Source organism: Choloepus didactylus, chromosome 6 (assembly GCF_015220235.1).
Source record: "Choloepus didactylus isolate mChoDid1 chromosome 6, mChoDid1.pri, whole genome shotgun sequence".
NCBI classification, from domain to species: Eukaryota; Metazoa; Chordata; class Mammalia; order Pilosa; family Megalonychidae; genus Choloepus; species Choloepus didactylus.
The window spans coordinates 65,273,529-65,290,536 of NC_051312.1; the positions used below are offsets into that span (position 1 = coordinate 65,273,529).

The following is a 17,008-nucleotide window of genomic DNA, read 5'->3' on the forward strand; positions in this document are numbered from 1 at the left end:
TTTTACAAGCTTCTGCAACTTTAGTTTTGATGTGCACATTCATTATTTGTAAAGCCCAATACCTGCCAGCAATTCCTGTTGTGAAATCTGCAGTGTTTGAATTTTGACTTTGCAATTGATCTGTAAAGGAAGGAAAAGTGCTTTTTAGGAAAGTAATTTCTGATAGACAAAGCTTTAGTTTGCTGGCTGGATTTTTCATTTTGTTAATAGATTAATCAGTCAGTTGGTAAGGGCCTATTTGAAACCAGCTATTTGCCCAGCATTGTATTAAATTGATATAATATTATTTCTGTACACAAAAGCTTTCAGGGAATGCTATAGTCAGAGAAGCCAGACACATACATGAGTAGATCAGTAAATATTAGTTTGTAATATACACACACACTTATGCAGAATACATAACATAATTCTGTGCATAATGCATAATGAAGTACTAATCTTGATTGTTTAGAAAAGATCAAGTGAAGCTCAAAGGAAGAAAAGGTGCTATGAATTAGGGCCAACAATAGGGCATCCTTGAAGAAGGGTCTTGCCGTGTAGGTAGGGTTGATGCTGATGGAAGGGAGGGGTAAAGATTCTTATTCTACCATGAACACATAGTGGCAAATGTGAAAATGATAAGTAATGAAGAAGAAGGCTGGCCTAGAGATTTTCCCTGGCAGTAAAAAAAAGTAAAATAGGCAGGATGGAGCACTATTTTGGAATCCTCTGAAAGCCAGATTTCTTCAGCTGTAATTGCTCACTTAATTTTTGTAGTCTCTTTTTATGCTGATAAAGACAATAAGATAACAAGATCTGTGTAACAGTTAGCTTATGATCTTGCATCTACAAAATCAGTTGTAACTTAGAAGGGGCAGAGAAGTCATCTATTTCAAGAAGCCAGCCATTGCAGGAGTCCTACAAGTTCTGATCAAACTCTTCTAGGTCTAGAGAGACAGCTCACCACTTCCCAAGGCAGCTAGTTCTTTTTGAAACATCTAGTACTAGAAAATTCTTTTATCTTAACTGTACCATTATCTGCCTTTCTGCTACTTTGTAGCTTGGTTCTAATACTCTCCTTTGGTCTCTCCTAGAACAAGTCTTAATTACTTGTGAGGACAATCATTAAAGCATTTAATATGGTTGTATTTCCATCCCTCTTCCTCCATCCTCCCTCCCATCTGTCTGGTTTCATTCATTACATCCTTGATTCATTACATCCTTCTGGATAGCATAAGCCACCCAGGTGTTTTTTTTGTTGTTGTTGTTGTTTTTATTCAGTTTTATTGAGATACATTCACATACCATACAGTCACCCATGGTGTACAATCAACTGTTCACAGTACCATACTATAATTTTGCATCCATCACCTCAATGTATTTTTGAACATTTTCCTTACACCAGAAAGAATCAGAATCAGAATAAAAAATAAAAATAAAAAAGAACACCCAACCCCCCCTCCCCCAGCATCCCATCCTATTTTTCATTTAAGTTTTATCCCCATTTTTATACTCATCCATCCATACACTGGATAAAGGGAATGCGATCCACAGGGTTTTCACAATCACTGTGTCACCCCTTGTAAGCTACATTGTTATACAGTCATCTTCAAGACTCAAGGCTACTGGGTTGGAGTTTGGTAGTTTCAGGTATTTACTTCTAGCTGTTCCAATATATTAAAACCTAGGAAGCGTTATCTATGTAGTGCATAAGAATGTCTGCCAGTGTGACCTCTTGACTCCATTTGAAATCTCTCAGCCACTGAAGCTTTATTTCATTTCATTTTGCATCCCTTTTTGGTTAAGAAGATGTTCTCAATCCCTCGATGCCATGTCCAGATTCATCCCTGGGAGTCATATCCTGTGTTGCCAGGGAGATTTACACCCCTGGGAGTCAGGTCCCACGTAGTGGGGAGGGCAGCGAGGTCACCCGCCAAGGTGGCTTAGTTAGAGAGAGAGAGAGGGCCACAACTGAGCAACAAAGAGGCTCTCAGGGGGAGACTCTTAGGCACAATTATAAGCAGGTTAAGCCTCTCCTTTGCAGTAACAAGCTTCATAGGGGCCAGCCCCAAGACAGAGGGCTCAGCACATCCAGCTGTCAGTCCCCAATGTTTGTGAGAACATCAGCAACAATTCAGGTGAGGAAGTCCAACACCTCTGCATTCTCCCCCAGCTCTTCAGGGGGGCCCCAAATATATATTTTTATTTTCTACCCAAATTACTTTAGGATATGTTGCTATTCCAATCTAATCTATACAGACCTAGCATAGCTCACTTCCTATTCAAAGTTCCATGTAATTGTAGTGTTTGAACAAACTGACTGTAGACATTATACTGTTTAGAGAATATAGATCCTACACCAAATAAGCATCTCTTCCCTTGGTCTCACATTGAAGTTGAAGTTTGAACACAGTCAGTTTCAACCTTTACCCTTTGGCCCGATTTGCTCTAGTCTTAACCAGATCTGCTTTATTCATATCTTGAATTGAAGTCTGGGCTCTATTTCAGTTTTTTTTTTGTTGTTGTTTTTATTTTTAACAGTTGCTGTATGCATTAATACTGATACTCATATCTGCCGAGCTCTAGCTCTGAGTTTCAGATGTAATACAGATACCCAATGTTCCAGAGACCAATCAGGTTATACATTAAGGAATCAACATCTCAGAGTTTGGAGATAGCCATTACAATTCAGGAATAGATTTGACTGCTGTAAGAGCTTACAATCTAGGGAACATTACAACAATCATTCCCCTGTTAGGTTGTGTTTTAAGATTCAATTCTGAGTTTACATATTGTAATTAGTCCATATTGGTGAAGCATTATAGTGTTTGCCTTGGTTTCTTTCACTCAACATGCTGTCTACAGGATCCATTCACCTCCTTGCGTGTCTCACAGCTTTACTTCTTCTCGTAGTTGCTCAATATTCCATTGTATGCATACATCACAGTTCACCATTCTCTTCCTCAGCCAGTGTACCCTTAGGCCACCTCCACCCGTTGCAAATCATGAATACTACCTCCATAAACACCAGTGTGCAAGTGTCCATTCATGTCTCTGCTCTCAGATCTTCCAAATACATACCCCATAATGAGGTTGTAGGACCTTATGGCCCCACATACTTAGCTTCTTGAAGCCACCCAGGTTTTTAATTTTTTTTCTTTCATTCACTAGCTTGTTCATTCTTTCATTCCATGTGTTCAACAGTTGTTTATCGAGTGCCTCCAATATTGCAGGTATTGTCTAGGCTAGAGACCGTATCAGTGAAAAGTCCTGGTCTCATGAAGCTTACAGTCTATTGGGGATGGCCAGAAAATTGATCGATTGAATCATCAATATCAAATAGTGATAAGTGCTTTCAAACATAGTAAAGTAGGGAAAGGGTTAGGGATTTTCATAGGATTGGGTGCACTTTTAAATAAGGCAGTCATGGAAAACCTCACTAAGAAGGTAACATTTGAGCAAAGGCCTGAACCAGGTAAAAGAGGAAGTCATGCAGATATTTGGGGGAAGAACTGGGCAGAGAGAACAGAAATTGCAAAGGTTGTGAGGCAAGATTATACTTGGCTTGTTCAAGAAATAATAAGGAAGGTAGAGTGACTGGAGCAGATTGAGTAGGTGGAAAGAGTAATAGATGTGAGAGGGGTAACAGGGAGCCAACTTGTGAAAGGGCTTGTAGCCCATTGTAAAGTTTTTGAATTTTACTGAATGAGATAGAAAGGCATTGAAGGGCTATGAGCAGAAGAGTGATGTGAGCCAACTTATGTTTTTAAAGCATCACTCTATCTACAATGCTGAGAATAGTCTGAAGAGGAGCACAGTCTGAAGCAAGGAGACCAGCCTCTTACAATAAGCCAGATTAGAGTTGATGGTGTTATAAACTAGGTTTGTAGGGGTGGAGCTGGATGGATTCTGGATATATATTCTCCCATGGGAGAACCAACAGGATTTTCTGATAGATTGGATATATCTATATATCAATTGGATATATCTATATATATATATATCTATATTTTGAGAGAAATACAGTTACCAAGGATTTTGGCCTTGAGCAATCAGAAAAATGAACAATTATTGATCAAGATCAGAAAGACCATGAGAGAAGCAGGTATATAGGGGAATAATCAGGAGTTCGGTTTTGAACCTATTAAGTTTGAAATGGTTTTTAGATATCCAAGTCAAAAAACTAGTTGTATGTATGAATGTGGAATTTAAGGATAAGGTGCTTGTTGGAGATATAAATTTGACAGTTGTCAGCACATAGATATAAAGCCATGGAATCGGATAAGATTACCAAGGGACTAAATGTTGATAGAGGAGTAGTACAAGGACTGAGTCCTGGGGCACTTCGATGTTTAGATGTCAGGGAGATGAGGAGGAAGCATAAAGGGACATAGAAGGAACAGCTAGTGAAGGAAGAGGATAACCAGGAGAGCAGTATCTTGGAAGACAAGGGGGAAAGTGCTCAACTGTGTCACACACTGCTCATGGCATAGGTTAAGTAAGATGAGAACCGAGAACTGACTTTTCGATTTAGCAACATGGAGTCCATTGGTAGTGTGACTTTCATAAGCACTGTTTCAGTGGAGTATAGGGAGTGATTGAAATGGATTTAAGAGAACTTCAGTAGAGGAGTATAGCCAACTCTTCCAGAAAGTTTTGCTTAAAAGTAGATCGGAGAAATGGAGCAGTAGCTGGAGGAGACTGTGGGTCAAGAGAGGTGCTTTTTGTTTGTTTTTAAAGTAGGAGATTATAGCATGTTTATGTGCTAATGAGAACAATCCAGGAGAGAGGGAAAATGAATGATGCAGATGGAAGACACAATTGCTGCAGAGATATCCCTAGTAAGGAAGAACAAATAGATTCAGCTCACAAGCAGAGAAACTAGAATGACTTTGGATTATGAATTGATTCAAAATACAGGAGGGCAGGCAGAGAATAGGAGCACAGGTATATGAAGGTGGGTAATTGTGATGATGGGAGCTTGTGAAAATTTTATTCTTTCTACTTCTAATTTTTCCATGAAATGGAAAGCCAGGTCACTGCTTGAGATTTAAAATGGAAGAGGAGGATTTGGTCTTCTAAGGAGAGTTGACAACATATGAAATAATTGTCTGGAAGAGTAGAAGAAAAGGGCTAGGAAAATACACAGGCATACCTTGGAGATAGTGCAGGTTTGGTTCCAGAACCTGGAAATAAAGCAAATATTGCAATAAAGCAAGTCACATGAATTGTTTTGGTTTCCCAGTGCATATAAAAGTTGTATTTACACTATACTGCAATCTATTAAATATGCAGTGTAGTATTATGTCTCAAAAACAATGTACATATCTTAATTGAAAAATACTTTATTTCTAAAAAATGCTAACCACGACTTGAACCTTCAGTGAGTTGTAATCTTTTTTGCTGGTAGAGGGTCTTGCCTCAGTGTTGATGGCTGCTGACTGATCAGGGTGGTGGTTGCTGAAAGTTGGGGTGGCTGTGGCAATTTCTTGGAATAAGACAACAGTGAAGTTTGCTGCATCAACTGAATCTTTCTTTCATGAAAGACTTCTCTGTAGCAGGTGTTGCTGTTTGTTAACAGTTTACCAACAGAAGAATTTCTTTCAAAATTTGAGTCCTCTCAAACCCTACCTCTGCTTTATTGTCTACATTTATGTTATATTCTAAATCCTTTGCTATCATTTCAACAGTTTTCACAGTATCTTCATCAGTAGATTCCATCTCAAGAAACCACTTTCTTTGCTTATCCCATGAGAAGCAATTCCTCATCAATTAAAGTTTTATCGTGAGATTGCAGCAATTTGGTAACATCTTGAGGCTCCACTTCTAATTTTAGTTCTCTTGTTATTTCCACCATATCTTCAGTTACTCCCTTCACTGAAGTCTTGAACCCGTCACAGATAACCTTGAGGGTTGGAATCAACTTCCAAATGCCTGTTAATGCTGATATTTTGACCTTCTCCCATGGATCGCAGATGTTCTTGGTGGCATCTAGAATGGTGACTCCTTTCCAGAAGGTTTTACTTTGCCCAGATCCATCAGAGGAATCACTATCTATGGCAGCTATAGCCTTATGAAATGTATTTCTTAAATAATAAGACTTGAAAGTCAAAATTACTCCTTGATCCATGGGCTGCAGAATGGATGTTGTTCAGCAGGCATGAAAACAACATTAATCTCATTGCATGTCTTCGTCAGAGCTCTAGGTTGACTAAGTGCATTGTCAATGAGCAGTAATATTTTGAAGGGAACCTTTTTTTCTGTATAGTAGGTCTCAACAGTGGGCTTAAAATATTTGGTAAACCATGTTGTAAACAGATGTGCTGTCATCCAGGCTTTGTTTTTCCATTTATAGAGCACAGGCAGAGTAGATTTAGCATAATTCTTAAGGACCATGGGATTCTCAAAATGGTAAATGAGTATTGGCTTCAACTTCATCTACATTAACCCCTAACAAGAAAGTCAGCCTGTCCTTTGAAGCTTTGAAGCCGGGCATTGACTTCTCCTCTCTAGCTATGAATGTCCTAGATGGCATCTTCTTCCTGTAGAAGGCTATTTTGTCTACATTGAAAATCTGTTGTTTATTTTAGCCACCTTCATCAATGATCTTAGCTAGACCTTCTGGTTAACTTGTTGCACCTTCTACATCAGCACTTGCTGCTTCACGTTGCACTTTGATGTTATGTAGATGGCTTCTTTCCTCAAACCTCATGAACCGACCTCTGCTAGCTTCAAAATTTTCCTCTGCAGCTTCCTCACTTCTCTCAGCCATCATAGAATTGAAGAAAATTTGGGCCTTGCTCTGGATTAGACTTTGACTTAAAGGAATGTTGTGGATGGCTTAAATCTTCTGTCTAGACCATTAAAGCTTTTTCCGTATCAACAATGAGGCTGTTTCACTTTCTTATTGTTCATGTGTTCACTGGAGTAGCATTTTTAATTTCCCTCAAGAACTTTTCCTTTGCATTCACAGTGTGGTTGTTTAGTTCAAGAGACCCAGCTTTTGGCCTAACTTGGCTTTCAACATGCCTTCCTCAGAAAGCATAATCATTTCTAGCTTTTGATTTAAAGTGACAGACCTGTGACTCTTCCTTTCACTTGAACAGTTAGAGGCTATTGTAGGATTATTAATTGGTCTAATTTCAACATTGTGTCTCAGGGAATAGGGAGGCCTGAGGTGAGGGAGAGAGCAGTCAGAAGACACACGACTTTTGTCTATTACGTTTTCCATTTTATATGAGTGAGATTCATGGCACCCCAAAACAATTACAATAGTAACATAAAAGATCACTGATTACAGATCACCATAACAGATATAATAATATTGAAAAAGTTTTAAATATTGTGAGAATTACCAAAATGTGATACAGAGATATGAAGTAAACACATGCTATTGGAAAAACGGCACCGATAAACCTGCTTGATGCAGACTTGTCACAAACCTTCAATTAGAAAAAATGTGGAATATCTGTGAAGCACAATAAAATGCCTGTACAGAATGATTGCTGAACAACATCAGGGGCTAATTTGAAGTTCATGCTCATAAATTTAGGGGATAGTCAACATGATAGTGTGTTTTCTCCAGCCAAATTCAGTTGAGTGGGTGCAGTCAGAGTAAGCAGCGAGTTAGACTAGAGTTGGAGTTTTGCCATGTAAGTGAATGGGAGGGCATATGTGAAGTAGTGATTAACCAGAGAATTTAAATTGGGTAAAGAGGGAAGTAAGGACACAAATGTAGGGGCAGGGTGGGGGGGGGCAGTAAAAGTAGATGGTAGGATCAAGGAATTATAGGTCTTTGTGAAGTAAAAGAATTGTTGAACTGGGATGCTAGAGGGAAGAAACTAGAAAAATAAGATGTGGCAGTCAGAGAATGAGGATGCTTGAAATTAAGTTTAGAGAGAGATTACAGTTGGAAATAACAAAGTCTGCTGGATGACAAGTGAGTGACAGAAACAGGGAGGTGGGGTCAGATCATGAGTGGACAGTAGGTTAAGAAACTGAGATAGCAAGATGTTGGAATGATCATCTATGTGGACAGTGAAATCATCAAGAATTATGTCAGAAGTAATGTTGGAGAGAACAACAGTGAAACAGGAGCTAACATCTTTAAAGATTTGGGTGGGAGTGGGGGTGGCAAGAAAGCAGTAGATAAAGGATGGGGGTCATGGGTGACATAGTCTAATGTCATGAGATCCAAGGCTATTATTTTTAAGATGGAAGAATAAAAAATAGCTTGGAAGAGGCAATGAGGAGCTAGGAAGATAGTTACCCCACCTCCAGGCCCATTAATATGAGGGATGTGGAAAGAAGACAGCCAGTGTGCTTAGTGAAAAGTAAATGCACCATGTGATAGTTTGTGTATGGTATACAAAGTCTACATTATAGATTACTCTGGCCAAATTGGTGAAATCTGTAAAATGGGTTAATGTCACAATAAAAGTTTCCACTCTACACTCATAATGTGATTAAGGGAAAATTTTTTTTTTGTAATTATCCAAATTGAGCAAAAAAATTAATGAGGCATTCGCTGCCTTGGGCACGTTAGCATAAAATTTAATTTGTGTTAATTTGCCCAAAACTAAGAAAGCAAGAAATATACTGTTTAGGATTTGATTCTCTGAGAGGGAAACCGGTATTTTATAAGATGTTTCTGCCCATAGATTTAGATTTACCAATCATCTCCTTCCTTCAGGTTATAATAAAAAAAACAAAAACAAACAAACAAAAAAAACGCCATGAGAATCACAGAAAATGGATCACTATCAGGTGTTTACTATCAACTGAGTGCCAACAGGCTTAATGGAAATCAGGAATTTTTATGAGATATAGTGAGCTTAGTGTGTCTGCATACTGAATAGCTATAAAGGAAAGTGTGATGGAATTCGAGTCAAGTAAACCTGGGTTCAAATTCTGGATCTGCTGCTTGTTGAATGTGTGGCATTAATTTTAGGCCTTATTTTCTTCATCTGAGAAATTAGAATAATAATAACTCAAGAGTTTGCCATGTTAATTGAATGAGGTAATATATATAAAAGCATGTTATGTTAGTCAAAAGTTAAGGAATCATTATTGTGCCTACCTAGTGATTGGAAGACACTGTTAAAGATGGTGTTATCTATTTCACACGGTGATTCTAGGCCATCTCCACCAGTTTTTCTTCTACTAGGCTAGAGGGCATGCAGGCCTTTGTGCTCCTTCTGGACACATCAAAGGAGAGCTGGTAACTAAGCTCCTTCTTCATAGATTCAGAGTATTGTCCTGTTAGAGTGAGTGGACAGAAAGTTTCACTGATAACATACAGAGTCAATAAGAATTGTCTAAGAGGTATTTCACGTGAAGCCACGAGTACAAAGTGGTGGAGGGACCGGTCAGGACTCCTGTGACCCCCAACTTTATAAATATGTGGAAACTGAGGCTCAGAAAGGATAGTTACAATAACATTTTGAAACAAATTTAAAATTGTAGTCACTGTACATAAAGATTAAGAAACAGTTGGTGAATATGACAGCCATGAGAATATTGTTTTGGTTATAGACTCTGAGCTAGTAGAATTTTAATTCTTGAATACCAGTTTTAATGCCTCCATTGGAATTGAGAGAACAGAGTAGCCACCTATCCTCACGGAGGGAGAAGACTGAAATTGATAAAGTTATTTGAACTAGGGTAACATTATGAAGGAATGATCTGGTGTGACTGGACCTGGCACCTGCTAGGATGTAGCATGAGCAATGTGCCCATTATTCTGTTGAGTTGCAGAGCTCTCACTGCTCTTTGCACCTGACTCTTCCAACCCTAGGCCCCGTTCCAGCTCAGGACTCAGGAATAATGATGATCAAGATGGTCCTTCCATAATTAGGAAAGTAGAAGCTTCAAGGAGTTACTCTACAAGCTCAGCATGGGCACCAAATAGATGCTTTGCTAAATCTGACTCACAGGGTCATTCTAAGTCATTTTGCCGTTTTTATCTTTCCTCTGTATAGTTCTTTAACCAAAGTGAAAATGACACAGCCTGTTTAAGTTCATTAAAATGTGTTTCATTCCACTATTTTGTATCTGTAAATGTTCTAGAATATTTTGAAAACTGGTCTCGCAGGTAATTTTGTGGAATTAACTACAGCATTTATTCCAGATGTCAAGTATTTTATAGGCTTTGCCATATGTGTAATATTAAAAGAACCCTCCTTTTATGTTTCAAAATCATCAATATATTGCTCCATTATAGTTCTTAAGCCCCAACCATAGCATCAGGGAGACTTGCAGGACTCTTCCAGGGAACACCTTTGTCATATTTTGTCATTTGCTTAGAAAGTCAAGCAGGGCCCTTTGGAATGTGAATGGGATGAATTCCAATACCACACAGAAGATAGATAGATAGATAGATAGATAGATGATAGATAATTTTCCACCTGTTTCATTTTATTTTTTGAATCTATACAGGCAACAGCCTCAGATTCCAATCACCACAGGAACAGGTGTTGTGTATCCTGGTGCTATTACTATGGCAACTACCACACCATCACCTCAGATGACATCTGACTGCTCTAGCACCTCTGCCAGCCCAGAGCCCGGCCTCCCAGTCATCCAGAGCACTTATGGAATGAAGGCAGACAGCGGAAGCCTAGCTGGAAATGAAATGATTAATGGAGAGGATGAAATGGAAATGTACGACGACTATGAAGATGATCCCAAATCAGACTATAGCAGTGAAAATGAAGCCCCGGAGGCTGTCAGTGCCAACTGAGGAGTGTTGTTTGCTGAGTTAAAATACTCTGACATTTCACCCCATGTTCCCCAACAAAAAGTTCTTAAAGAGCCCGCATGCATTTGTGGCTCCACAATTACATCAGCAGAATGGTCTTAATTGTTTCGTAAAGTGTGAGACAGATTAAGTTTTTCCTGATTTTTCATGAACTTGAGTTTTTTGTCGTTATTGTTATTGTTGTTGTTGTTGTTGTTTTTTAATTTAGGTGAAGACATATTAAATATGAGACACCAGGACTTGAAAACTTATCTCAACCCATAGCTGTCTTACAAGTCTTATATTTTTGTCTTACCTTTTTTTTTCCCCCTTTTGGATGTTGATAAAGGTTTAAGTTACTGTTTTAGATGGGGTTAAACATTCTCACTCAGGTATGCTGTGCCGGCCTACAGGTTGTGAATGTGTTTTGATTCTGAATTATTTTAGAGACAACTGAGGATTTCATATTGTGAAACAGAACAAGTCCACAGCGTGTGCAGCTGCATGTAGAGCATTTTCAAAAGGCCTCGGAATTCCACTTTTTTTTTTCCATGTGTAGAGTTAAAGTTCAAATGTGCCAAACTTTTTAGTAACTTTTGAATCTTAATATTTTAAAGTCTTAAAGGAGACACTGCAAAGTCTTAGACAATCTTTGACATCTTAAAATAAAATAGCAAACCACAAATTTTTTTTCCAGAAAATGGTAAAGTACTCAGGAATCTGGAGACAAGATATTGTATGGAATGAACAAGGTTGCCACAGTACATGTACCCAATTGTGTTTGCCTCTTGATGTGCCATCAGTGTGTGACGTGGCATGACGTATGCACACCAGAGCAATCACACCAGATACCAACACGGTGGCCTTCTCTGCCTGAGACCACCTCTCACTACATCCATTATCCCTTTGCCTTTAACCCTGACATTCAGTCTTAACACATTTTCTCTTAAATAATTTATTCATTCCAGAATGTCCAGGGTCCACTTACTATTTATTAAAAAACAAAACAAAACATTGTTGGTGGCATTAATTTAATAAATCCTGTTTTCCACCCTCCTTCCCCAAAGAACTTTTCAGCCCTTTTCACCTCCTTCTTCTGCTAGATACAAAAGATGTACATAGTGATTTTTTGTCCCCAGAGCATCTGGAAGCATTTCTGAAACAAGATACTATTAAATATCTATATTGTTGCTTTCAAACATGAGTGTCTATCTGGCTACAGGACTGTGTATTTAGATGTAAAGTGTATAAACTTACACTTAAACAGGCATGCTCCTGAGGTCCACTCTGAGCTTGAATCTTTTTCCAGAATTTCCCCCTAATACAGTTCAGCAACAAATAGTAGGGTCAGCCTCAGTGGCATTTCCCCTGTATTCAGTTCAGCAGCAAGAGTCAGCAGTGGTGACTGCCAGGCAGGAGAGTCCTGCAGCCCAGCCTGAAGCCCAAGGCTTGTGGGCCATGCAGGAGTTGACAGTGAAGCTGACACAGAAGGCACTTTTATGCTGAGTTGCCTCGTCCCAGATGGCATGTCTAGAGATTTCTTTGCAAAATCCCTGGGATGCAAGAAGCCACATGACAGCCTGAGAGCAAAGATAGAAGCAAATAGTCATGATGTGTTCAGAGAATGAAAGAAAACCATAGGGAGGGAGAAGGGGGGAAATACATTCCCTATGTGGGATATTCCTTCTGTTAACTCTAGGGAACAGATTGCTCCTGGGGCAGCAGGAGTTACTCTGGCCGACTGCTTGTATCTGTGGCAACATGGGGACATGCCTACGTGTGAACAAAATTAACTGCACTGGTCACACAAGGATTTCCCTGGAGATGCGCTGATGGGTTGGGAAGCAGTGAGGTTTCTTTCCCCATCTCATAAGTACAGGGAGCACTGCCATGCCATTGTGACCTTCCTGAAACCAGGACTGATTGCCTCTGAGGGACCTTACCCGGAGTGGTTCAGTGGGAGAATGTCTGTGAACGGGACTGTTCACCTCATGGAACAACCCAGAATCTCATCACCAGGACACAGGAATGGCCCTATCAGATTTCTTGAGCCATTTTTTCACTCGGATGAAAATAGTGTACCTACATATTTATTTAAAGAGTGCTCAAGGCCATACCTAATAGCAATAAATTGGTCTAGCCAAGATACTACCAGCTATGTCATTAGCTGGGAGTGCTCTCAATAAGCTGATTAAGGTACTGATAGAAACATTTTGTTCTTAATATTGGTTGGGGATTGGAACTGTGTTTTTGTACATTTATTTAAAATGAGGAGGGGGTCATTTTTTCAAAAAATGAGTATTTATTATTGTCTTACCAATTGCTTTGATTATATACCTCTCCTCCTCAGTTCACTCTCATATTTTTTCTCTCTCTCTGGCTTTTGCATTCACTCGCTCTCATTTCTTTTTTTATTTTGTGGCGTAGGTAGTGTGCTGTATGGCTAGCATTGTATTGTATGTAATTAATTTTGCACAGGGCAAACATTCAGAATGGTAGGTTAATTTTGTTTGTTTTTATGACCATGCCAAAATAATATTCTGGGCTGGTGGAGAACAAAGGACTGTTCTTTAGGATTGAAACTTGATTTTGCTTGTAGTAAAAAAAACAAAACAAAACAAAACAAAAACAAAAAAAACCACACACACTCACAGATGTTGTTTCATAAGTGTTATAAGCACTGGATATAAATGGTATTTTTTATCACTTCTGACTAATGTGAAACTGTTGTACGAAAACTACATGAACAAAAGTCATCTGTTTCGACTCGTGTGGGCTTGCCTCACAGTTGCTGGATTTGAGTCATTTTTATGTCTTGTTATTTCATTTATTTATGCAAAATACATGTGTGTATGAACGCTTTGTTTTAGCTCCAGCTCTGCCTCAGTACTGGGGTTCAGTTACTTCTGGCCATGTTCTTAAAAATGAAATGCTGTTCAGGAATGATCTGACTGTAAACGTCTCTTTCATTGGGTCAAACAGTGATGCTGTATTTGAATCTAAATTCTGTGCATAAGCAGTTTATTCTATTTATTAGCCAACTCTGGCTCTAAATATCCACGAAAATTAAGAATGACAATCATTGGGATCACTTCATTTTATTTTCTGTGGGGCTTAAAACAAAGTTTTTATGACTTTACCATCTCATTTTAGAATTTTCTGATCATGTAAATATAACATAGAAATAGAATTTTATTTTTGGTTCATGAATACTTAGTGAGGTATAAGTTATGTATTTCCTTTTTGTTCTCTAGCCATGTATGTTGGTCCAGACTAGAAAGTGACAAGTCACTGTACCTCATGGGGTAGTGCGTTATCAGCCGCAGTGAGAGGAACAGTGTTGGACCTGTAGCTGGAACAGCAAAACCCTTCACTCGGGTTTGCATGCAGTTTAGAACCCACTGTCCACAGACTTGGACTTTTACTTGTTTTTCTCATAGGAAGTTGATGAATTGAACATTCTAAATATCCATTTCAGCTGGGAGAGTCAATCAGTTTTGAGAACCCGCTTAAAATGTATAAAATAATTCTATGACCATTGAATAGCAAGAAGCATATATGCCACTATAAAGGCAAAAAAATCTGCCTCTGTGATTGGCTGTTAATAAAAGTCCCACCATGCCAATTATATTAAAGAATGTTAGTCAACTTTTTCAGTGCTCACTATTTTATGGTATCTTCAAATCAGAGATAAAAGTTATCTCCACCTTGTGAAAGAACTTACAGGATCAGGTTTTCCCTGTTGGTTAGAATAGGGACAGTGGTAGACAATCCTCTCCTTAAAAATGGTCTATACGGAAAAGGAAAGAAAGAGAAAGAAAGGAAGAAAGAAAAAGAAAAAAGAAAGAAAGAAAGAAAGAAAAAGAAAGAAAAGGAGAGAGAGAGAAAGGGCTGATCTGTGGCCTTGAGCAGCCAGCCAGGCAGTTTCTCTATTTCGCTGACCAATGTGATGCAGTATCTTTTTCCAGGAAGGTACGAAAGCTTTGTTGTTTTCATGCGTGTTCAGCACATCAGTTTGCTTCGTTTGGTATTTGACACTCTCCAGTCTTGTCCTCAGGCCTGATTTGATTTGCCAGGGTCCTGACACCGACTCCCAGGCCAAGTTCTAAATTCAGGTGTGGGCTCACAGGTTTGTTGAGATTGTCAAATTCTGGCCTGTCCCGAACATTAGCCCCATGAGAGCCTGGGGTGTTTGAAAAGGGTGTGATCACTCTAAGTCTGAAATTAAAGGCTGCTTTCTTTTCCTTATGAAGCTAGGCTGCTGCTTCGGAGCACACCCTCCTGAGCCAGAAGCACAGGCAGTAGCTGAAAGCGGGGATTGTTTCGAGGAAGCCTGTCTACCCCCAGCAAGAAGGCAGCCAGGTCACTCGAAAACCAGGGCTGAGGCTGCTTCTCTCAATTTACTCATTTTGCACAGAGATGACCTCTACCTACGCATTAGGGCAAGGAAAAAGAATCACTTCGTAGTTTTAAACCATGTGAAAAGTCCTGTACCAGGTGCCAACAACTGCAAAGACATGCAGCTAAAGGAATGTATTAAAGTATTACTGGGTCTTCCTTTTTAATAAGAAAATGACAAAAAAAAAAAAAATGGTGTTGTAACCTTGCTGATTTTGTACATTTTGTCTAAAGATTGAGTTGGCACTTGAGCTCACTTCTCAAAGTATAATAATATTGTATGACCTCATTTGTCCTTTTATAAAAGCACTTGCATCATTTCCTTAAGTCATCTGACCCCTGACATGTTTTCTTCCTTAATAAACAACTGTTATTCCTGCCGATCATGTTCTGTTTGTGATGCCATATACTGAGTGCACCCCTGTGCTTATATCATTGAAAGAGATTGATATGCAAACACATTTCCTTGTCATCCCCATGCCATCTTTTCCTTTGGGGACAGACTGCTTTCCAAAAGCTCATGAACAAGTATTCAGAATGCTGATTCCTTTGGGGCAGGGGTTAGTGTAGGGAGGGGGAAGGGACAGAAAGGTAATGCTTAGTGCAGACACTCAGACTGGTGTCTGTGACAACATGAAAGCTTGAAGCCAACTCAGTGACATCTTGCTCAATAGTTTTCCTATTCCTGAAGAACCACAGGCGTAAAAGCGAGGCCTCTGTGCTGGTGCTCTTGGAGTATGGGGAATGTGCAAATATTTAACTGTTATGTATGCTGCACGTTGCAGACCTGCTCATGTGCATTCTCCGTTTGTCTTCCTTTGTCATATGTGTTTTTGCTTTCTTTGAAAGTGCAGTCTTTATTGTACCCTTCTCCAGCTTGTAGCATATTAGTGCCTAGTGTTTATGTTCATTCATTATTGTATTTGCCATGTAAAATTTTTATTACCTTAGATAAACTTATAAGCTGTTACTACATAACTTATCTTACTGTAACTCTTATTTTCTGACATTGTAACTTGTTTGTGATGTATATTTTGAGATTGTATTCTATGTTAATTTAATCAGCACAATTCACTGACATGCTGGACTGACATGCTGGCTGCTGTTTCAAATTGTAAAGTTTGTGTAGGGCTGTTGGGACAACTGCAACTCTGTTGTCAAGGTACTGTGCTTTGGTTCCTATAGCAACACTGTGGGTGTAGCCCTTGAAATACTTAGGGCATTTAATGCACCCCCAAGCAAATTTTAACTGCAGATTTTCTTTGTAGAAATTCTATGTCTACCCCAGGTACCTACTTGGCCCATGGCTGGTAATTATTTGGGCAATTAGAAAAAAAACAAAACAAAACAAAACAAAAAACCATAAAAACTAGTGTCTATTGCTGCTTTGAATATGTTTGAAAGTCTGAAAATGTAAATAGTTTATCAAAAAAAAAATCTTGTACAGTCCAGTGTAAAGTTTTTAAATGACCTTAAGGGTTGCCATCACATACTTCTCACACTCTCTTCTTGATGATGAAAAAAAAAAAAAAAAAAAGGTTTGCTAAGGATTAAAGACATGGGAGGAAAAAAAGAATCTCTTCAAATTTAAAGGAATGAATCATTGTTCTTAGCTTTGTTGCATACACAAGCTTCTTGGATTTTGTTGTGCGGTATTGACGTGAGATAAGATTCAACATTAAATAATCTTTCAGTGGTACTTTTCAAAGTCTTCCCCTCCTCTGTCTCATAATTAAGGGAAAAGACAAAATTGAAAGACACACTGTCTTTATCTATTCTGGTGTATGTTGGCACCTTAGCTACTTTTTTTTTCCTTTTTTGCACAAGGTGCTTTCCTGATATGTTAAACATGCCATCTTTGGGTGATAATGTATATGCCATGATGGGGCTTAG

General features: G+C 38.8%; 1 protein-coding gene across 16 annotated transcripts in view; it reads left to right on the plus strand.

Annotated features, from left to right (window-relative positions):
- SOX6 (SRY-box transcription factor 6) overlaps positions 1-16,688 on the plus strand; it is a 652,380-nt gene extending 635,692 nt beyond the window's left edge. For all 16 annotated transcript variants that reach the window (XM_037839347.1, XM_037839348.1, XM_037839337.1 and 13 more), the window contains one exon: positions 10,417-16,688. In XM_037839347.1, coding sequence (XP_037695275.1) covers positions 10,417-10,720 — 304 coding nt within the window. In that variant the 3' untranslated portion in view covers positions 10,721-16,688. The remainder of the gene's footprint in view (positions 1-10,416) is intronic.
- The last annotated feature ends 320 nt before the right edge of the window (positions 16,689-17,008 follow it).